This window comes from Helianthus annuus, chromosome 16, assembly GCF_002127325.2.
Source record: "Helianthus annuus cultivar XRQ/B chromosome 16, HanXRQr2.0-SUNRISE, whole genome shotgun sequence".
Classification (NCBI taxonomy): Eukaryota; Viridiplantae; Streptophyta; class Magnoliopsida; order Asterales; family Asteraceae; genus Helianthus; species Helianthus annuus.
Window position 1 is genome coordinate 142,206,288 of NC_035448.2, and position 24,760 is coordinate 142,231,047.

Genomic DNA, 24,760 nt, shown 5'->3' on the forward strand with positions numbered 1-24,760 from the left:
GGTGGATCCGAAGAGTCAGATTTAGGATCGAGCATCGAGAACACTATACCAGAAGATCCAGGACCTGATGAATCATCCACATGCTTCTTCTCCTGCGATTTCATCCATGTTAACACAACCTTACGAAACTCGGTGGATTCCAAACGATCCTCTTCCAAAACCTGCAATGAGGCCTTAATTGCAGTAACATCGGCTTGTAACTGCCGAATCTGTTGATCATGGGCATCCAATCGAGCATTATGATTCACCATAATTGAATCGGAAAGTGAAGTGAACTGGAGAAATCTGAGAATCGAAACTCGAACAGGAACAGAAATTGAAAACCAGCGAGTAAACTGAAATCGGAATTGAAATCCGAGAATGAATCTGGAAGAAGTGGAAACGGAAATTGATATAGCAGGTGAAAAGGTAACCGGAATTCAATGAAATTGAAGCAGAAAAGATGAGGAAGGTCGAGCAGATCTGAGATGAATTAGATCTGAGATTCGCAGGTGATACAGAGCCGAAAATTGGAAGAGAGATCTGATTGAATTTGGAATTGAGATCGGAAATAAATTGGATCTGAGATCTGACTGTGGCACAGATCCGAGAACGAAGATAAATCTGGTTGAAATTGTGAACGATCAGAAGTAAAGCAGAAGAATAGCGAAAAAAAAATAAAATAGAGAAAGAAGGTGAAGCTGACTTGAGACGCTAAGTTGAGGAATCACCTGAAATTGAACGAATGGAGAGTAGAGTAGGCAGGTCGGACCAATGATAGAGACTGAATTGAATGAAGATGATGAAAACAAAAACTGTAACTATATGGTTTGATTGAAGAAGAAAACAATACAGAATAATAACCACCAAAGTGGCCAGGGTTATGCCCTTCTCAATGCCATAAGCATGAGCCTAACACTTACTAATTTCTCCATCCCCTTTACTAATACTAATGCCTTATTTATAGCAAAGTAATTACACTAATACCCCTTACACTATTACAATATACTAATACGTATGTTATTTCCATCAGTGATCATGACCCTCCATATAAATGTCATGTCACCCACATCTAATCCACCATCTAAAATCACTACCTTAAGTTAAGGGGTGGTCATTACCCAAACCACTATCCCCTTTATTATTTTAATATATTTTTGTCTCGGAGTCATCTGTGGTAATCCACGCCAACCACCATTAATCACGGAGGGGGGTGATATAGCTTTCCATTCATGTTCCTATGTGGTGAATCATGTTCCAACCATTACCACCACACCCTTCAGCCTTATAAGATACTAAGCATATCTTACGAAAGTAACTTCTAGTCATATAAGAATCGTACTTTCAAATTACCCATATCTTGCGAGCTTAACAACTTAGCATACAAATCTAGTATGCAAAGGTCTACAACTAGTATTGTTACTTAACATAATAAGCATGTAGACATATTTGCATACAAATAGAACAACTAAGCAAATTAAACACATTCATCCTTAAAAAAAGAAAATTTTATGTACTCACCTTAGTAAAGCTTAGGTTCTAAATTCATAATTGTGATCATAATTTTCATTAATAAGATTCATGTAAAAATCATTTTCATGACCAAGTTAACTCAATTACCCAAATTCAGTTATTGGTCTTCATTTGTTCATCGTCACATACCAAAGATTTGACTTTGAGCTTTAATTGGGAGATCAACTTTGTCACACCCCGATTTTTAATGGGCCCAGACTTAGGGTCATGTGACGGTCAGATAGCAATCATCACAATTTGCAGTGGAAGTATAGAGTTATCACAAAAGTAGAATCCAATAAAATGGACTTGAGACTATTTTGGGTCCCTAACCAAGGAGTCAAAAATTCCATGGTTTAAGACCAAGCACTATCCAGCCTATTTCGTTATTCGCCACCTGTAGATTAATCTTTAAGACTACGTCAGCTTTCGCCGGTAAATACAATTAATTGACTAATTTTGAAAATCATTTTATAGAATCATTTGAAATATTTATCATGAGAACCCGTAGGCAATCACCAAATATTCCTTGGGGTATTTTTCTTGTCACCAATTTTACATGCTTGTCAATATAGTCGGGAACCAGAATCATATGCCGGTCATTGCAATAATGATTATGGTACATACCACCTTTAATACAACGTCTTATGGGCGTATGCCTACCCTGACGCGTATTTTATATGGCCATACCTCATTGATGAGTCGGGACGCTCGGACACGGTACCATTAACCCCCAAGTGTATAAGTTATCAAGCAATACAGATTAAACCAGATTCTTATATTTATGAGAGCATTTGGCCATTAATATAATACACGCTCCAAGAGGCTTATTGCCATATCCCGAATTATTAAATAAAAATAGGCTAAGAGTATTTACCTGTATTAGCATTCTCATAGTGTATTTGGTTCTCGTAGAACAACGGCATTCAAAGTTTATCAACTCAGGTGCAATTTACTTGAGGGCTCTATAGTCTAGAATGGATGGAAATATTATCCTATAGAATGTTAATTGTATATCCTTTGGACTTTGACCGACTACTTAGAATTACACTCGATATCACTAGATTAAGCGTTGACCGGATAGAATGTGGTTTATACCCATCTGATTGCAGGAACTCATTGGATACGAGTTATTTAACCAAACATTCTGATTTGGAGTAATTTTGAAAGGTTTAAACCCAATTCGACTAGTTTATATATTTTACATATTTAAACTAGTCATGTCTGTAAATACGGCATCAGGTGGTCGAATGAGTCTTATGATGAGTCCGCTATGTCAAAACAAAAATTTAAAATGTTGTATGATCAGTTTAAAGGTCAAATTATATGTCTCTTAGGTTTTAAAACGATTTTTATGTCGGAGGGGCATTTTTGACATTTTTTTAAAAGTATATATGGTTGACTCGTCAATTAACTCTTTAAATGATATGAACAAAAGGTATAACCTGAGAGGATTATTCCCTATAATATTATGGTCACATAACATGCCTTGATTGGGTTTCAAAGTAGACCAAACGGGTTAGAATCAATAGTTAAAGCAAAAGTCAAACTGCTTGACTTTCGATATAAGAATGAGTGCTAAACTGAATATGACAAGTTGGACATGTTAAAATGGGTTTTATAAGGTTATATAAACTGTTATAATGTTAAAACATGTGGTTTATATACTTAGAAGTCCATTCGTCGTAATTTACAAAATCTGCGTTTTTGACTTTTATTTTGTACAAGTTTGACTCGTCATTTCGCCTACTAAGCGTGATGATCAGAGGGTGTAATCGGAAGAGATTAACAACTTCATTATTACGATCACGTTGCAAAGTTCAATCCGAACTTTGACTTGACCGAAATGGTCAGAAGCGAAAGTCAAAACAAAAGTCCATTTGCTTGACTTTCGGCTAATAACTAGCCTATAAAATGAAATAAACTAGAAAAAGCACTTACTAGTGTTGAAGAATACTTATAGAACTCAGAAGGAGGTTTCCAATAGTAGAAGCAAGCTCCATTGAGGGTGAAAGAAATGAATGGTGTGATCGTGATGAACTTTGTAAAACTTAGGCCTATTTATAGGTGATCAAATGTGAGGAGAGTGTGCCAAGGCCCAAGTGTTACTAAGAGAGCTTAGGAGCTGATTAGTGGCGTGAGAGGTGTCATCATATGGTTAACTGTGGCACAAAATGAGCTAGGTGGCAAGAAAATGAAGCAAGGCTGCTGCCAGCCATCCCCCTGCTGTCAGCGCACCCCTTACGGACCGTAAGGGGTATGTCTTACGGTCCGTAAGGGACCTCAGGCGCACAGTGTATTTGAAAACCCCCGTTACGGACCGTAAGGGGTTATGGTTACGGTTCGTAAGGACCTCCTGAATCAGAATTTCGTCTTTAAGGCAGATTTAGCCCCTCAACTTTAAATTTATAATATTTTTTTTTGATTTTTAATCCTTCCTTTCAACATTGTGAATTATGTGGAAGATTTCTAGATACGTGTCATGCTTGGATTCGATCCATAATTATCGAGGTGTTACAAACTTCCAAACTATGTTAATCTCAAATATTCCCATAGTGATTTTCTACTTATTTCAATAGAAAAAAAAAAGTTTTATAATCCATAATTTCATAAAATTTACTTTTTGTCAATTTTGATCAAATCCACAAGTAATTAACATATCAATAATCTTGGTTAGGCTAGAGGGTGTGGTTCACTAGTGGAGGCTCATCATCACCCTCCACCTATCCCCTTCCACCATCTCTCACATCTAGGGATGAGATTGGTACAGTACCAGTACCCGTACCTAGAATCCAGAAGACGAGAGGGTATGAATGCTAACATAAATGTAAATGTTAATCAAGACATTAGGAAGACAAAGATTGCAAAGTATAATATATTTGCTAAATGGAAATTGTTTCATCTCCGTCGTCTACCCACCTATCACTGACACGTCCTGTTTTCGCGCTCTTTCCCATGAGTCTAGGACTGAGCATTTCACGATTCTAACCCATCAAACCCGAAGACTCAACAGGTTTAAGTGTTAGAAACTTACTAAAAGAACCTTAGTTAATTTATGGGTGTTTCAAAGGCATGCCTACGTAAGCGAACTGTTGGCAGGGGCGGACATAAGGGTGGCCGAAGGTGGGCGGGCGCACCCCCGGGAAAAAAAAAATTAGTGCTAAGTTCCGTAGAAAATCCTGTCCGCACCTCTTGAAATTTTTCGTTCGCACCCCTTGGAATTTTCCGTCCGCACCCCTTATGTAAAAAGTGTTATCAATTTATATTTTAATTTTTTTAGTAAACTCTTATTTTTTAAAAAATACTACCTAAATTATATAACTTTTAATACCCAAATAACTAAATAACTAAACCCAAATACCTAATACCTTTAACTTGCCCACCACTAAGTCTTAGCCCAATAAACAAACCCAACAAATCAACAATATTTCAAACTAAAATAAAATATTCTCTCCCTCTCTGTATCGTCCTTGCATGCATGCCAGCGATCAGAACATCAGTGACAACAGTGAACAGTCAGCAGCCGCATACCACCGTAATCAGCCAGCCACCATACCACCGTCGATCGAACACGGGTAAGTTTCTTTGTTATTTTTGATGATTTTCGATTGATTTTTTGATGATTTTTGGTTGATTTTTGGTGGGACGGAACCGGTAGCCCACCGGAAGTGATTTTTTGATAACAGGAGACATGTTCTTCGTTTTGATGATTTTGTTAGTGATGTTTTTTTTTTTTTTTTTTTTTTTTTTTTTGTGGTGGGTTATATACTTATATTTTATATTTTGTTAGTGATGATATTTTCCTTTTTTTTTATAGCCGCATACACCACAACGATCAGACCTGATAATGTAAAAATACCCCTTAACTCCGTTTCCGTAATGTAAAAATACCCTTTAACTCCGTTTCCGTAGTGTAAAAATACCCCGCAACTTCATCTCCATTATACAAAGGATACCCCTGGTCTAAAAAATAAAAAAATTGGAATACCCCTAAATTTTGGGCTACTTCCGCCGCTGTGTTATATAGAGAAATAGTTGCTTAAGAAAGTAGGTTTAGATGATGTTTTGGATAGATTTCAAAAAATGAAAACCCGTAATACTGACGTTTTAATTATGTTTGTAACAAGGTTTGACATGTTTTGATGATTATATAAATTCAGTTTGATGTTCTTTTGTTTTACATGACCCGACCCGACCCGAACCGATGTTTTTACTTATATACCTTGGGGCCTAAAATTTTTAAAAATGTTCCGCACCCCCTTGGAAAAATTTCTGGGTCCTGTTGGTCTCATTCTTAGCTCATCGGATGCTGAAGCAGAACACACAGTTCCAATCAACAGCCACTAAAGTTCTCTGTTCAGTTCATCATCCACAGGTATTGCTTCTTCTTCAATGTGTAATATGTTGTGTAATCTCGATGGACTAATAAAGTCAAAGGCCCAACTAAAATATATACAGGTCAACCGAATTAATCGCGGCCTGATAAGGATCGAGAATGCTACTTTGCTTTGTCCATTGTTGTTAAAAAGTCAAGATAGATGTCTCCTATAAATAGATATTATTGTTAGTTTTTTAATTGTGTTTGGTTTAGTAAACCTGACATGAAGTCAAGATAAAAGTCTCCTATAAATAGATATTTGTCTTTCCCTATGAAGTCAAGATAAAAGTCTCCTATAAATAGTTATTTGTCTTTCCCTATACGTAACAAGAGTTTTGAGTTGAAAAAAAAAAAAAAAAAAAAAAAAAAAAGAAGAGTCTTGGGATTTTCGTCCCCCACAAATTACCGTGTTTAGCATGTTCGTGTTTTCTTTTATCAATTGTTCGCCGACACTTGGGATCTTCGTCAAGTTTAGCAGCCCAGATAAATAACTGGTCTAAACCACGCAACTCGTCATACCCAACCGCCAAACCCAGAACCGACACATTCGCATACTGTTAGGTTCTTGATTCCATTATTACCCATCTCACGGTTCTGGTTCTAGTCCGGTCAGGTCCAGGTTTGACCGAATTTCTTGTTTTGTTTTAAGTAGTTTACATTATCGACTATTGTGAATGTGAAGGGGCAATGGCTAACAATCATAGGCTAAGCAAAATAAACCAAGAAAAGCGAAAAACATGGAGGTTTAAACAAATTAAATATACATGAGGTCAAATGGGCCTCTAGACAAAACTAAATTACAAGCCAACTTTATAAACGGTCACTATATCCTAAGCTAAGCAAAATAAATTAAAATTTGTGCGGTCAAAAACTCACGAGTCAAGACTTGCGATCAGTCTTGGCTTGCGTATCCGTCTTCTTCTCAAGAACGGGTCAACCCAGTTTGTGTCCTCCTTCACGGCTTTTTCCCATCGTTGTTTGAACATTTTGAGCTCCATCGTTGACTGCCTCCTTATCTGCATTAACACAATCGATACAGAAACAATATATGTAAACCGGAACAAGTATACATTCAGATGTAGAGTACAAGAGGATCGGGTTGGGTTGGGTTACCTCGGCCCGCGTATCAACTGTGTGTTTCTGGAAAAAAAAAAAAGGAGAAAAGATAAATGACATGGGATTAATAGAAAGAAAAGCTAAAACGAACTATTAAGGAATCATACCTTAGTCATATCTAAATTGTTCCGGGTCTGAAAATAAAAAGTTAAATGTAAGTTCTAGTGAGATAAGATAAAAGTCTGCACATGTGAATAGGGCTAGCAAACGAACTGTAACATTCAGCGAACAGTTCGGCAGGAAGTTATTTGTGTTCGTTCGTTTAATAAATGAACGAACACGAACAAGAAATTTCGTTCTTTTAGTTAAATGAGCAAACATGAACAGAGGCCACATTCGTTCATTTATGTTCGTGAACGTTCGGTAACGTGTTCGTTTATGTTCGTTTGTGTGCAATAGTCCATTAATGTTTTTAATTTTATACTTTATTTAAATACTTTAAAATTCTGACAAATAATATATTTAACAAGTTTCAATGGATTGATTATATATTCTGTGTTCTATATGTTTTGTTTATGAATGCTTGTTTATGTTCGTTTGTTTTTATTTGTGTTCATGAACACTAGTTTGTGTTTGTTTAAGTTCATTGCCTAAAATTAACAAATGAACACGTTCATTTCCTTAACGAACAAAAAAAAAACACGAACAGAAATCTGGTTCAGTAAGTGTTCATGAACAGTTCGTGAATACATATATTTCCTTAACAAACGAACACGAACAAGGTCTTGTTCGTGTTCGTTCGGTTCGTCTGCAGCCCTACATGTGATAGAGGTGGCAGTTTCGACCCGTTTACTTTGATTAGGCGAGTCAAACCAAATAGTTTCTAAACGGGGAATGGGTCAAAGGGATACCTTTTTAGCAGAGGGTCCACCTAACGATTGTATGCCCTGATGAACAACATATTCGCTGTCAACGATTCCCACCTTCTGGGACCGGTCCCCCTAAAGAATGCAACATTTTACTAGAATGAGTATCGCAACGTTTGGCATGTTGAGACACTCGTACATCAAGTATTACTTCCATTTTCAAATTAATGGGATGTTCAAAGTTCAAACTAACCTGTGCACAATACCCAAGTTTTATATCCATTCCCCATCCGTGAACAAGGTCATTCTAGTAAACAAAACATAATGAATTCCGTAAGGCTTACATGCTGGTATGAGATAAAATCGTGCGATAATGTAGTAGTAGAACATATATGATGTATATATAAAAGCCCACAAAGATAATAAAGAATTAGCAGTAACTGAAAATTTGACACGAATTAGCAATAACATTAGAGTAAAATGCAATTTTCGTCCCTGAGGTTTGGCTAGTTTTGCGATTTTCGTCCAAAGATTTGTTTTTCTGCATCTGGATCCAAAAGGTTTGAAATCTTGCCATTTTCATCCGTCTCGTTAACTCCATTCATTTTTCTCCGTTAACTCAGGGGTATTTTCGTCTTTTTTTTGTTAACGTAAAGGACAATTCGGTCTTTTGAATACTTGTACATTATGCTAAATAGTTTGTACATAAAGTGAAAAAGACCGAATTGCCCTTTATGTTAACAAAAAAGACGAAAATACCCCCGACTTAACTGAAAAAAATGGATGGAGTTAACGAGCTAGATGAAAAAGGCAAGATTTCAAACCTTTGGGACCCATATGCGGAAAAACAATTCTTTGGACGAAAATCGCAAAACTGGCCAAACCTCGGATGAAAATGGCATGTTTACACCTGAATTGATAGTAAGACGGGCAAAATAACGTTTTTTACCTGAATAAGATGCCAGGCACAATGCCATGCAGCCCTAGAGAAAACCGGAGCCATTCCTTCTACAAATCTGCGATTCAAATAGCAACACTGAATATGAGAACATCTACAATAATAAATTTGATGGCTTTTGTATGCATAAAATTATAGAAAATTACCCGGCACATGGGGGGCCGTCACTGGCATCCGAACATTTCACACTGCCTCTGCTGTCATACACTCTTCTGTTTGTTAGAAAACGTTACAGGCATTAGCAACATTGATATTTATGAAGTACAAGAAACCGATTTGTTCACCTGTGGAACTTGCTTGTTCTCTTGCGTACTGTGATTCTATGATGTATACCGGTTGAATTTGGATCTAAAGCGGGCTGCGATATCTCTAATCCCTCTGTTTTAACAATATCCAAGTACCTGCGGATAACATGCGATAACATTATATCAATACTCAAAAAGATTTGCTTATTCTTTTGATTCTCGAAAACTCAAAAAGATTTGCTTATTCTTTTGATTCTCGGAGAGTAGCTTGAAACTTCTGATGTATGATTTAAAGATGATGAAAGAGCATCATTCCACCATATGACTAGAGCGGCAAACAAACCAAACGTTTGGCGAACAGTTTGTGAACCGTTCGGCGGGAAGTTCGTTTGTGTTCCTTCGTTTAATAAATGAACAAACACGAACATGAACAGAGTCCGCGTTAGTTCATTTATGTTCGTGAACGTTCGGTAACGTGTTCGTTTATGTTCGTTTGTGTTTCATAGTTCATTAGTGTTTTTGGTTTTATATTTTATTTAAACACTTCAAAACTCCGACAAATAAAATATTTAATAAGTATCGGTGAGTTGTATATTCTTTCATGGACGTTTGTTTGTGTTCGTTTGTCTCCATTTGTGTTCATGAACATTAGTTTGTGTTCATCAACGTTCGTTTGCGTTCGTTACCTAAAATTAACAAACAAACGCCAAACGAACACGAACATGTTCATTTCCTTAACGAACGAACACTGACATAAAATCTCATTCGGTAAGTGTTCATGAACAATTCGTGAACACATGTATTTTCTTAACAAACGAACACGAGCAAGGTCTTGTTCGGTTCATTTGTAGCACTAATATGAGTATTGATGTACCAACTGTACCTCTTAGGATTAAAATGCTGCACTCCGAGGTCTTCATCCCAGAGAAATATATAATCATAAATGGACACGGCAGCTGGATGCAGAAACCGCTTTGCAAACCACCTGAAATAAAGTTAAATTTTCTAGTTTCTATTGTATAAATCATAACAAATAGCTAATGTAGATGAGGCAAAAATCATAGCATTACCAATAACCACAAATAAAAACCATAGATTCTGATAAAAAAAGGTTGTGAATTTGTTACCACTTTGTTTGGTTCTGAGCTACAACATGTATAGCTTTGTTGCTCCACTCAAGATCTTGCCAGCTATCCAATTTCCCATCGTAATGGAACAAAATAATCGTAAAATTTTCTCGAAGAAACTGAAAATGCTAGTGTTAGGCTGCTATTTTTCATAGAATAATAAATGTAAAACAGGTTATAAATATCAGAAGAAGATAACTGATCATTGTACCTTTTGAACAATAGCATTAACATTTCGCTTCTGTTTCAGACCCACTGGCATTGCCAACAAGTTATGTGGGGCGGAAATATTAGCCTGCAATCAAGTAGATATACATAAATCAGTATATACAGAAGACAGTAATGAAGGTAACAGTATATATAATACAAACTAAAAGCAGGAGGGATTGAGTGTAACCTCTAACTTTGAACTACTTGTTGACCATAACGGTTTTAACTCCAAATCAGATCTAGCTTCAATAATACCACGAGGTAAACCCTTTAAGTTTGTGGAATCTGGCAAAGATTCCTAGAGACCAGCATAAAAAAGGTCATTATTAACACGCAATAAGGACCTCAAAATACACAAAAAACAAACATGTCCCAAGATCAACCGATATAACTTTAAAAAGCTTCTGGTGATTTTGAAACTGTACCTTTGATGTGTAGAACCGATATAATTTCGAGTCCAGCTGATGAGGCATACAAGAAAAAAGACGATTGTTAGTAAACACAAAAGCTTCAATTAATCTTCAAGCAGATTATTAATCAGATTCATGCAAAATGCATGAATCCCCAATCTAACAATTTAAATGCATTAAATAAAAACAGTGTCATATCATACCTCTGTCTGCAAATACTGGTAATTCGTTGTCCTATATACAATGAATAACATTAATGTACAAACAAATCCCAATAGCGGTTTCATTGTGTATCCGCAAAGTCCCTACATACATAGCACAACCTCTGCATACTTAGAATCATCATATAGCAAATGTACAAAGTGTGCCCTCAGAAACAAACTGCTATTGACTATATAAACTTACCCAATCACAATGGTTTTGTCTTTTCCTCAATATATTCCTCCATGCTTTGGATTCCCTCATAGACAAATATTGTTTCTATATATTCTCATGCCAAACTGCAGCCATATAAACTAGTTGTTACATGCTGGTATGAATCAAACTATGAACAAACATGAAAAAACCCCTCAGTGCAGATCTTGAGGTATAAAGTTGCAAATTAGGGCTCATAATGATAAAATAACCATCCATAATCATGTAAACTTATAGCCAGAATATTATAATTATAAAATACTATAATTAAACAAATACCAGTACCAAATTTCATTCTTTGATGTTGATTTTGACCATCATAAGTCAAACATAAATACTAACATAACATATAGTAGCCTGTAATAAATTAACCTCTTCAACAATTGGATCAATTTGCGTGCAAAACGTCAATCTTACTCAAACAGTCAACATAATAATAAATTAAACACTCAAACCTATGCACAATCTGAAACAATAGAGATAAAAAAAATTAAGCAGATAACAATCAATTTCTCTCAAAACGGATAATTAAAGTAAACACAAAAAGGATTGAATCAATCAAACATGACTCCAGATGTCAAATCGTGTGCAAAATCAACAGATCTCAGACGGAATCTAATCAGAGACTGCTAATCGAATAATTTTAAGCAGAATTAAAAGTTATAAACCTGATATTTGAGATTCGTACGCGAATCAGTAAAGTGAAATTCAAAATATCAGCAGCTGAAGTACAACTCCGAAAGATCACCGGAGATAAGAATCGGTTTATCCGGCGAGAGTGTGTGCGAAATTAGCTGCGTGTATTGCTCTGTTTCTGTATGTATATATACATATAGATATAGATTTTAGAGAGAGAGAGAGAGAGAAGAATGGGGTTTTAGTTTTAGAGAGAGAAAGTGTGGAAGAAAAGTGTCGGAACTTGAAGTTTCCACGTTTCACGGTAGGGGATTATTATTTATGCATGCGTGTTTCATCGCCGACGAGGGGGTAAAGTGTAAATTGCTTCTTTATTCTTATTGTTATTGGTCCCCAATTTTTACTTACTTTTTTTTTTTTTTGGTATTAGGTACCTCGTACTTTATTTGTCATTAATTTTAGTTTACAACAAGTTACAAAAAAACTATCCACCAACGATCGTCATTTTAAGTTTAACCTATAATAATGGGGCCGGGTGAGTTTTTCCTTCCAGGTTTTAAGTTCGAGTCTGAGTGATAGGGGTTTCTCATTGAGGGGTTTAAATTGGGGATCTATTGTGCGAGGGGGCTCTCTAGCACAGACTCGATTAAGACAACGTATGCTAGACCTCCCGACATTCACGAATAATTCACACCTTTAAAAAAATTAGGCTTTAAAGGTTTCTTGTATAGATGGTATTTATAAACGGACTAGAGTGTCTAAACTAATCGATGCAGGTCAGTTGAATCAGCTAGTTTTAGATCTATAAAGATTGGTTCAATTCAATGTTTGGTTTTGACGTTTCATTGGTTAGTGGAGCTGTTGATAGTTTAGAGATTGTAGTTGTTGGTATAAACTAAATTGGTTGCTTGATTTTTTTTATGTCTTTTGTTTCAGAACACATATAGTTAAATATATATTATTAATGAACGATTTATAGGTTTACCAAAATTTAAATGGTTCAAACTGTGAAAACTGAAAATTCAAACAATCAAATTAGTAAAACTGGTTGGCTTGCCTAACTCATCTAATTCGGTTGATTTGCTTTGTCGTTCCATAATTGCAGTTACCAGTTTGGTTCAAAATTTTTGTTAAAGCATGTCGAATCACACGCAGAACATCATTTTTGTAACGATGGTACAACTGTAAAAAAATATGTATTAAGTAATCTCAATCCCAACTTCAATTATATATAAAAGGGGGGTTTTGCCTCAATTTGCATATTAGTCAATAGTATAAGGATGTGTTGTGCAATATACACTTGAATTAATCAGGACTTTCAAGTTTGACTATACCGCATAACTAGATTGCATTTCAAGTTTGAACGGAAATCTTGTAGATCAAATACTCCATTATTCAAATTTAGAATTTATTATCATTACAACATGTAATTCTTAATTTATATTTTATAGTGTAATTAAGCATATTCTTGTATGTTTAATTAAAAAAGTTATAAGGTTGAATTTAGAAAATCAGCATTTAATGCTAATAAATACTTAATATTTAGTTTGTTACGTTTAAGGATGACAGGCAGTAAAAGAAACAACACTCAATATTTGTACTTCGGTCCATGTTCTATTTAATTTGGTTTAATTAGAGTAAATGGTAACTTATGCAATCAGTCAAAGCAGCATTTTAATATTAGAACATTTATTGGGTTTCTCAGATGATTCAGATTATTGGCTTTTCTCCTTAATTGGTGTATAGGTATTATTGCCTAGTGGAGATTGATATGATCGGGTGGTTCTGCTGTTGGCACGATTATACTCCAGTGGTCCGTCAGTGATCCAAATTTGCCGTTAAAAAAATATATTAGAACATTTATTAATATTATTATTTTTTAACGGCCAACAAATCAATCCCGAGCACTCTCGGGGCACCCACTGGACAAACGGAGTACTCCGAGAGTAACCCGAGTCGTCCACCTCCAATTCCGGGGAAAACCCAGTAATCCACCCGCCTGTAGGCACGACGGTAAATTACCAGAAAAACCCGTTTGGCTTAAGGATCGAACCCAGGTTTCCCTGGGTCTTCTATCACTGCCCACCAACGCCTTACTCTTTTTTGCACTAAATGGGAATTGAACTTGAGTTTTCAAAGAAGAACTCAAGTCCTCCTACCACTTGAGCTAGAGGTCATTGACATTTATTTATTAATATTATTATTATTAGCAAAGTATAGACGTGTGTATTACATGGGGTCGGACAATATAAACGTCATGATTATATAATATGTAAATGACTTTATATAACTAATGTAACCATATTATCATATGATAGTTCACATAACTAACTTGAATTTATCACAAAAACTGACCTTTGTTAACTAATAACACTGAAATACCAAAATAGTATGTGCATTACACGGGTTAAATACCGAAAAAGTATGTAATACACAAATATATCTAATTTTCATATGAGTGGAATTTTGTATTACAATATAATAGTATGTATAAAAATATTATTTTTTATTATTGTATATCTTTTGAATATTGGTTGTATTTAAAGCAAATGATACATTTGATTGGTATATCATAAATTAGATATGTTATTCTTATTAATAATTATTTATGATCGAATTGACGGTTTATATATGGAATAAAATGTTTTCATAATCAATGGTTAACTACATCTCAAAAATGGGTAAAAATATAGTCATGTTAAAATAGAATTAAGTGGTTTTTTTCTATTTTATAAAACATTTCTTTATTTATGGTAATGTTGGGATTTGGACAGGAAAAAACTGGTGAGGTAATGTGTTGGTAACAACACTCTATAATTGTACTAGTTTTGTATAAATTAGTGTTTTATTGAGTCACTTTGGGTGCGTCTTAGTGTATTTATGTTGTATAGTTTTTTGCAGGTTAAACGTGTGCTAACTGAGTAAAAATGAGGTGTAGATTAAAGAAACCAAGCATACGAAGAAGTTCGAGGGCTGAAAATGAAAATCTAGAAAAACTTCTGCCCCACATCACACGAGGGAGTGACGTGACGCGGGGGGTTGGGTGTTGACTGAAATGCCTCTTTAGTTTGTGATATTTACCCGCTTTGCCAATAGACCTTCTGAGCCACGCGACCACCTGTGAAGATCCCCTGCGTGGCGCGAGGGAGTTAAATATCAAGTAAAAGTTGTTTTTTTACCTAAACAAGGCTTGCGGATGAAGTTATTCACAATCAGACTTCATTCGACGAACTGAGAGCTTCCAAAAGGCGATTTTAGGGTTATTTCATCATTCTACTTCAGTTTATTCAGGTCAGTTCGTTCCAAATCAAAGATTGAAGCTGTGATGACAACCATGAGCGGCTAAACTCCTCGCGACTTCCCTCGGGTGAAAGATTGTTAGGTTTTTACACGTATACTTTGTTTTGATTATTGTATAACTGGTGCATCTTGACCACTTGTGTCTGGAATGCAAACTATGGATTTGATAGACATTTTTTATATTTAAATTATCTGTCTTTTATCAAACGTATTTGTGATTTCTTGCATCGTTAGCGGGTTGGTAACTAGGTGGGTAATCAGTACTTGTGAACGGATAATTAAGTTGTACGGTTATTATTAAAAATTGTCCTTAATTGTTATCTACTTCAATAATTCCAATGTCAGGTCTATGTGGTGTTTAAGTAATTAAAACTAAGTTTTGTGTAAAACCTATAATCTGAATCTTGGGTGGGGGTTGCTTTCTTTAATTTGATAACTTTCTTCTCACTTAATTACTTGTGTTCTTTCAACCAAACAAACAACCGATTTTGCTTCAGTATTTTGTTATTTTAGTAGAAAACTTAATTGACAACCAATTTCCTATGGAGATGACTCAACTTTCATATACTACGTATTTATACTTGTTTGTTATTATTCCACGACAGCTACGTCATGAGGTGAAATATGGTAGTGACACACGTCCAACTTTGTATTCAATTATGAGACAGTAGAAAATTATTATTATTATTAATTTGAAATTTGCGATCACGTAATGCAGATGTCAACATGGGGTGTGTAGAATGGCATCAATAGTGGACTATAGCATAAAGATATCATCGGCAAGTTTATATATTACCAACTTACAAACATGTGTATTATAAATATCGAAAAATTGTAAATCATAAATTTGTATATAAATTTTATTAGTGAAATGACTTATATTACATAAAATAGTGAAACAAAAAGAAAAGTTGCATCAAATATAGTTTTTCAAGTTTTCACTCTCTCTTGAGTTACTATTATCTATTTTATTAATATACGGTTGTAAAACAATATTACTAAAAAAATAAAAATAATAATGATAAGAATTTAAGTGTTTTTAAAAATGAATTGTAAGTTATGAGGTTGTGCAAATGAAATGTAATTAACTTCTATAACGCATATTAATGATATGATAATTACTTTGATACAAAAATATTTTAAGAAATATGCATAATTAGATTAGATACGAATATCATCCAACTAGGTTATAACCCCGTGTATTACACGGGTTTAAGTTAATAAAATATTAAATTATTAAATAAGAAAAAAAAAGTAGAAACACTGGAAAAAGAAATAGTAAATAAATGAAATATTCTTAAAGTAAATATTAATAAAGAATAATAAATAGCTAAGAAACAATAAGCGGAAATAATTTCATATAGTTACTATCAACATTTCTTATTTTAAAATTTTTACCTATATTATACGGGTTGAATAAATGTAATATTATATACCAAATAATAAAATAAAATATATTTTTAAAACCATTGTATTACACGGGTTGAATAAATGTAACATTGTTTACCAAATAATAAAAATATTACATTTATTCAACCCGTATAATACATATGGTTCTTATAGATATAACTTATTTTATTATTGAATATATAAAATTACATTTCTTCAACCCGTGCAATAAAGGAGGCTTTTAAAAATATAATGTTTTATTATTTGGTATATAAAATACATTTATTCAACCAGTGTAATATACGGGGTTATAATCTAGTTCATTATAAAAGAGACTTGTCCAAACTCATCTTCCGGCTTAGATTGTATTGTATGAGCTCAGGTCCAAGTTGATGTTGGCTCCACTCAGTTCACACGTCGAACCTTACCCAAGGTGCCTAGTACACACTCATGATCAGTTTAATTAGAATATCCTGCAATTGAAATCCTGTTTTTTTTTTCTTTTTAAAAACGGCCCATCTCTTAAATAAGTTGTTATAAAAGTGTCATGAAATAATTTACCCTAAAACCCCCGTTTAATTAGAATATCCTGCAATTGAAATCCTGTTTTTTTTTCTTTTAAAAAAAACGGCCCATCTCTTAAATGAGTTGTTATAAAAGTGTCATGAAATAATTTACCCTAAAACCCCCCGTGTATTACATTAATATTATAATATTATATATAGTTTTTTATCTATATATTAAAAACAGAAACCAATAAATCCCTAATAACATATAAATTAATAAAGATAAAACAAATCACTAATAACATATATATTATTAATAAAGAGAAAGAAAGAAATTTGATATAGTATATAACACAATAATTGAAAAAATGAGATAATGTACAACATAAGCATTGATTCATTGCTATAATGTAATATAATAATGTAAAAACTAATATACTATTTATTCGTATGAATTTTTATTAGATTTGATTATATATTATTGATAATAAAAATTTAAATTAGATTAGATTTTAGATTTGATTAAATATTATTAATAAAAAGAATTAGTATTAATTTAGATTAAATATTATTATTTTTAGTATTATTAATAATTTTAATCAATTAAATTAGAGAATGACAAGTGTCTCAAAAGTGGTTTCTTTTATTATATAGTATAGATTAATGAAAATATTATATATTTAATAAAACATACTATAAATAAAATACGTATTTTAAAAGATAGGACTAAAGTTTTTAAAACTAAAACGTAAGGGGGGCGGAGTCGTTTCGGGAAGGGGATGCGGGGAGTGGGGTTGCCGCACGGGGAAGGGGTGTCGGCTTCAAATCGGTGAGTGGGGAGTGGTGTTTGCGGTGAGTATACACCGAAGCGAGAAGAGGAGGGAATGAGGAGAGAGGGGGGGGGGGTTTAATGGGTCCCAACCCCTTTCAACCAATCACAATTTTTTTTTAAATTCTTTTTCACTCTCCATGTGTTTGACCATTGCCAGTGATTGAGTGCAAAATAAGCAGTGAAATGGGGACTTGACATGGCATGATATTATTTGCTAGAGAATAACTCAAACACCCTAAGACCATGTGTACTGGGCCGTGATTTTAAAAAAAATTGCAAAAAAACGCCCGGAAACGCCCACTCCTCCATTACGGCCGGCGTTTTCCGGCGTTATTTTTGAAAAAAATGGGTTTGGCGTTATTTATAAAACGCCGGAAGTTGAGTTGGTTGTCCAATGAAAGCTTGCCATGTGTGTATAATATTTGTGTGGTTCTTTTATTTAAAAAAACAAAAGGAAAGGAAGAAGAGAATGGTGGGTTTTTTGAAGTTGCAGATGGAAGAAGAAAGGAAGAAGAAGAAGAAGAAGGGGTAGGTGGTGGGACCTTTGGTGGGGAAAAAAACAAAAGAAGGGGTAAAGGTAAAGGTAATTTTTTATTTTCCTAATTATTCTTGTTTTTTTTTAACTTTATTTTTTTAGGTTTTTTAATTTTCTGTATTTTTATTTTCTGTTTTTTATGTCGGTTTTTTTTTTCAAGTAGTGTAATTTTTATTTTAAATTAATGAAGTTTTTTATGTTTTAAATTAAAAAAAAATAATTGGGAAATCATTGTATGGGCGTTATTGTAATAATGCCCCACTACACCACTTTATGCTATAATGCCCCATGCTGACTGGGATGACACGTGTCGCAAAACGCCCCATGGTAGGGGCATTATATTGATTTACCACTACACATGGTCTAAGTGATTGAAACGACTCCCTCCACTCTTAAGTCCAAAACAATGTATTTAATTATTATATAATGTCTTTGTTTAGTAATTAATGTTACTAGGAAGTTTGACCAATTTTGTAGGGTGAAAATTTATTGATATATAAAAAATATTAAAATTGTTAGACTAGGGTAGTGTTTGGTATGCCGGAATGAGAGGTGGAATGGAATGAGTGATTACGAGGGAATGAAGAAAAGAGTGTTTGGTTGGTCAATGGAATGGAATCACCCATTCCAAAAGGCATTCCATTCCCTCAAAATCATTCCTTCCACCCCTCATGTTTTTTTTCCATTCCATCCCCTCTTGCACCATTCATCAACAACACCACAACCCACAACCTTCGCCACAACCCACCACCACCACCACCCACCACCCACCACCGACGCCATCGCCGCCACCCGCCACCACTTCACCCCGACATCCACCGCCGCCACCCACTCGCGACCGTTATCACCCACAGCTACGACCAACCGCCAACGCCACTCGCCGCCGCTGCCCACCAACATCGTCGACGCAACCACCACCGCCACCACCAACCGCTGCTGCTGCCACCAACCGCCACCTTTGCTGCCACCCACCACCAACGGCCACCTTGTCGCCACCACCACTCGTCGTCACCGCCGCACCACCTCTTGCCGCCACCACCACCAACCATCGCCGCCGCCGACACCCACCACCACCACCGCCACCTATAAACCACCCACGATCACTACCACCGACCACCACCACCACTCACCGCTAATTTTATTACTTCGTTTTTTTGCCTACCGAACAATACACAATAATAATTCATTTCATTCACATGGTAACCAAACAAGACATGGAATGGTAATGTTCCATTGCATTCCCTCGTCCATTCCATTACCTCGTCCATTCCATTCCTTCGTCCATTCCATTACCCCATACCAAACAGACCCTAGGTTTATTATATATAATATTAAAACTAAAAACGGGAGAAAAGGTTTGGTAGTTAGATATGACATCATTTGAAATCGTTAATTATAATAAGGATTATATTAGATTTGAAACTCTACTTGTCTGGTAACGAAAAATGTAACTCGTCTATTAGTTTGTTTTTCCAACTATAACAAAATAAAGATATTCGATTTTTTTTAAACAAAGGTATGAGACTTTAAACCAATATCGGGGACCTGTCTTCAGCTGCTAAGATCAAACAAACCAAAATGTTAGACTTTTGTTTCCAAAATGTGTTTGACACGGTTCCTTTAAACAAATTTTGATCGCCCATACAAGCATTTCACACGGTAAAACAACATTAGTTCTATATATTGTTGTACATGACCTCCGAGTATGAAATTTACCTGGAAAAAGTAAGTTTTACTATTTGAAATGAAATGTGTTTTTAATGTGAGATTTTTGAGCAGGTATATTTCATGAATTATTTCACACGTGTTAAGCACTCTGTTGATGCATAATGTCTATCGCCTGCGTCATCAGTCATTGTCGTGTCATTTATATGAAATAGGTTAAAATGTCAAAGTTATGTATGTATTTTAGCCAGGTCGCACGACCTGACTGGTCAGGTCGCACGAAGTGAGCTTGTCCAGTTCGTGCGGTCTGGGTATGTTATTCCGTGCGGTCTGGCAAGTCTATAAATAGCCTAATAGTGTTTTTCATTTGTAACTTTCTGGAGAATTTTGTACCGAAGTGCTGTCCGATTCTCTCTGTACCAAAACGTCTAAAATCAATGAAAAACATGTTTAAAGTGACTTTCTACTCTTCTACTCCTGTTCTAACACTGATTGACTGTTTCTAGTCTGATTCCGCCTTTACAGAAACTAGATCTGACTCTGATTGACTCGTTTGGACGAATCCTCGATCCTACACACTCTATCCCTTAGTTATAATCAAAGTAAAAAAAAAACCTCTAGGTCATCGATCGGTAGCAACATGAGATCAATAGGAATCATGCTCATCTGTACTAATTGTCATCAGCAGTAAGAACCTGTTGCGCGCCATCATTAGTAATTGAGGTCTCGTTGTTATCCATCAACAGCAATGGGCTATCGATAGTAACTAAGCCTTGAGTTATCAATAGCAAACAATCTATAAATAGGAAGTTCCTTATGAGACCGAACCATCAACAACAAAGATGGCTCATGGTGATGCGAGTATGTGAAGTACAAACCGCGCCATCAAAACGTCAAATTTCGTCCATCACACACATTCATGGAGTATGTGTGAGTATGAGTGTTTCACACTTTTTTAGATCCCTATGTCTTCCTTATTGCTAAGGAAGTAGTATGAGGTTCTCTCACTTCTTTCATCTCAAACAAGTCACTTCAATTAAACATATCTTATTAATTTTAGCTTCATTCTGGCACTTTTTTTAACGGCAAATTTCTTACTCCTGGACTTGAACCCAAGACCTCCCCCTCCGAAAGTGTTTAAAGGTTTTACCTTTTTCAATGGACCACCACCCCATTTCCGACACATTTAGGCTTATTGTTCTCATCAAGGAGATGGCAAACCAATTAAATTATCTTTGTCCAAAATTAATGAAACCCTATATCTTCACTAACTTTTCCAACAATATGTTTTCAGGATTCGTTTTTATTATTTATTGATGATAGTTTAAAGCTAAACACTACAAGAAAACGATAACATAAAATACTGTATAATTACATTCTTGATTTTTCTTATATATTGGTAATTAGATAATGCGCATTGTGTTACATATGTAATTTGATATTTTTATCAACATGTTAATTAAAACTTGTATACAAATAGATAAAATCATCAAAATTCAAAATAAAATGATCTTGTTGACCGAGCTAGTTCGAGTTAAACCACAACTCAATTTTCAGGTTGAAAATTTAAATATTACTAGCCGAGTCACCTTCACATGTTTAGTTAAAGGCTTGATCCTGGGCTGATAATTGCTTTGACTTAGACACGATTGTTAACTAACCCTACCTACAACAACAAGACTTACTAACCCTACCTACAACAACAAGACTAACCCTACAACTTATAGCTCGTAGTGTAATATATGTGGTTTTCGTATATAAATTTTTGGGTATATACGTTTTCGACCCCCTGGTTCTATTGAAAATTTTTCGTATATACGTTTTCAACATTTCCGTTGAAAATCTCAAGCTTCGCCGCTGCTTATCACCATTCAAATCATTCCCACCAATTATAAATAAACAAAATGTCCTATGGATGATTACGGGACAAGCTAAAAGGACAAACTAATAAATGATAAAATAGAAAAAAAAATATTTATAAAGCTTATATTCTTACATATATGTTGTTTTTATCGATAACGATAGAAGTGTTTACCAAAACTTGTTTATCTTTTATACACATGGGATATATTTGTTGGCTAAGGAATAACAAATCGGTTTAATAATTGTCGATGTGTGGGATCATGTCTATTTTGGGATCTTCTGAACATATAAGATGGAATTGACAAGATAGGTGATATAGATATGATCGAACTTTTGTAAAGTATTGGAGGATATAAGACGGTGTATACTAGATAAACCATAACATAAATAGTAAAATTTCTTCACGTTGCGTGGCATGAATTCGGCCATTATCTGTTCAGTTCGTTACGGTATCATCATTCGCCATAGCAATCGTAAAAGAAAACAAAAAAAGTCGTAATATGTCAAAAGGATGTCGACACGTGTTTTACATCGATCGAAAACCATAAAAACGAATACCAGTACTGATATGGATAATATCAATACTGGTACCGATGTTGTTCAATCGGAACTGACTCGGTTCGTCACTGTATCGGTACCGACACTCGTATAGCTTGCGATACCAAAAAAGGATTCTACTTCCGTTTTCAATAGAATTAAAACCAGAATGGTTAAGCACTATACTGAATCTGAATGGTTAAGCCCTCTAATCTGAATTGGCCAGACATTTGCCTCTGAACGGTTAAGCATTATACTGCCTCTTAATGGTTCAGATCTCTTACTGGTTCAGCACTTAATGGTTCAGATCTTTTACTGGTTCAGCACTTAACCATTCAGATGTTGCCAAACATTCCCTTTGTTAAACATATATTCTTGTTAGAATACAAACCCTTGCCTCCTTCATTGATCAATGAAACGTATATATACAAGATAGCATATCTCCTATTCTATTGGAGAGATTTACATTGACATATAAAATATTTACATTCCTAATATATGTATATTCTGTTACACCCCCGCAGTCGAAGCGAGAGGTGGCCGAATGTTGAGACTGGACCGAAAATCATCAAATAGAATCTGAGGCAAGCCTTTACTAAAGATGTCTGCAATTTGAAATCTGGAAGGTACGTGTAACACCTGGACCTGTCCACGCTGAACAAGCTCACGTACAAAATGGATGTCCAACGCGATATGTTTAGTACGCTGATGTTGAACCGGATTCCCTGAAAGGTAGACCGCACTAATGTTGTCACAAAATACGATACTAGCCTTGAGCATCAGTTTATGAAGATCCAATAATAGATTTCGAAGCCAAGACAATTCAGCAACCACATTAGCAACACCCGGATACTCAGCCTCGGCACTGGAACGAGAAACCACAGCTTGACGCTTGGACGACCACGACAATAGATTAGAACCAAGATAAACACAATACCCAGACGTAGATCTACGTATGTCCGGACACCCGGCCCAGTCCGCATCCGTGTAAGCACGCAAAGAATAATCAGTAATGGAGCCCAAAGTAAGTCCAAAAGAAGTCGTGCCTTTTAAGTAACGGATAATACGTTTAAGTTCATTCCAGTGATCAATGCGCGGAGAATGCATGTACATACATACCTATTGGACCGCATAGCAAATGTCAGGCCTGGTAAATGTCAAATACTGAAGTGCACCTGCCAAACTACGATACTGAGTGGGATTATCATACTCCGGACTAGATGTGGCACTAAGTTTCAGGTTGCAGTCGACAGGTGTGGCAACCGGGTTACAAGAAGTCATGTCGGCACGTTCAATTATGTCATTAGTATATTGCTGCTGAGAAAGAAACATAGAATTTCCAGTGCGTGTCACGTGAATACCGAGAAAATGACTGAGCGGGCCGAGGTCTTTCATAGCAAATTCGTCACCCAACCGACGCATAAGGTGATCCCGAAGCTGATTAGTGTAGGTTGTAAGAATAATGTCGTCAACGTATATAAGTAGGTAAGCCGCATCAGTGCCATGATGATAAACAAATAGAGAATTGTCACACCGACTTTGGCGAAACTCAATAGAGAGAACAAAGTCAGTAAACCGTTGGTACCATGCTCGTGGTGCCTGTTTTAATCCATATAGAGATTTCTTGAGACGACATACGTAATCAGGAAACTGCCGATGCCTAAAACCCATTGGTTGATACATATAAACGGTCTCATGCAAATTACCGTGTAGAAACGCATTTGTAACATCCAATTGATGAATCTTCCACTATTGGGACAAGGCAAGAGATAAAACGGTACGAATAGTAGCCGGTTTAACAACCAGACTAAAAGTGTCTCCACAATCCACCCCAATTTGTTGATTACTACCATCACAAACCAACCGTGCTTTGTACCGTTCAAGTGTACCATCCGACCTGTATTTATGACGAAACAACCACAAACTACGTAGAACATTCATGTTGGGTTGCCGGGGGACAAGTTCCCACGTCTTATTTTTAATAAGGGCATTAAACTCAAGGGTCATGGCGTTAAACCATTCCGGAACGGAAAAGGCATCCTTTGGGGATTTGGGTAAAGAGGCAACGGATGTAGTAAGGAGATTAAGGAACTGCCGTGGCTTGGATATACCATCCATGGCGCGAGTAAGCATAGTACGGGTAGAAGTAGGATGAGAAGGTTGGGAGTGGGAAGTGACAGGTGGATCCGCTGAAGAGAGGGGATTAGATTGGGCTGGTTGAGGTGCCGGATGGGGTGATGGTGGGGAGTTGATGTGGGCTGAGTTAAGTTGAGAAGAGGATTGGGCCGATAGAGGATTGTTGTGGGCTGAATTAATTGATGTCCACTTGCTTCTCGATTGGT

General features: G+C 35.6%; 1 protein-coding gene across 4 annotated transcripts; it reads right to left on the reverse strand.

Annotated features, from left to right (window-relative positions):
* Positions 1-6,570: 6,570 nt before the first annotated feature.
* LOC110917277 lies at positions 6,571-12,085 on the reverse strand. 4 transcript variants are annotated; one of them, XM_022161865.2, is made up of 16 exons: positions 11,844-12,085; positions 11,147-11,241; positions 10,945-11,046; positions 10,757-10,792; positions 10,519-10,629; positions 10,333-10,416; positions 10,122-10,240; positions 9,878-9,979; positions 9,034-9,150; positions 8,896-8,961; positions 8,741-8,807; positions 8,045-8,098; positions 7,837-7,926; positions 7,093-7,119; positions 6,983-7,009; positions 6,571-6,885 (listed from the first exon to the last, which is right to left on the reverse strand). In XM_022161865.2, exons 2-16 carry the CDS (start codon positions 11,204-11,206, stop codon positions 6,742-6,744), a joined length of 1,206 nt encoding a protein of 401 aa, XP_022017557.1. In that variant the 5' UTR covers positions 11,207-11,241; positions 11,844-12,085; the 3' UTR covers positions 6,571-6,741. The 4 variants fall into 4 exon arrangements, with proteins under 4 accessions (XP_022017557.1, XP_035841167.1, XP_022017556.1 ...); XM_035985274.1 differs by having other exon boundaries at positions 8,896-8,943; positions 11,824-12,085; XM_022161864.2 differs by having other exon boundaries at positions 11,824-12,085.
* Positions 12,086-24,760: the final 12,675 nt, after the last annotated feature.

Excerpts from the sequence above, each read along its gene's own strand:
- LOC110917277 (XM_022161865.2), bottom strand. The coding sequence starts at position 11,206 with ATGAGGGAATCCAAAGCATGGAGGAATATATTGAGGAAAAGACAAAAC. Across the intron at positions 10,630-10,756 it reads ATCGGTTCTACACATCAAAG|GAATCTTTGCCAGATTCCAC; the intron begins GTACAGTTTCAA and ends GCTGGTCTCTAG. Across the intron at positions 9,980-10,121 it reads GCTCAGAACCAAACAAAGTG|GTGGTTTGCAAAGCGGTTTC; the intron begins GTAACAAATTCA and ends ACTTTATTTCAG.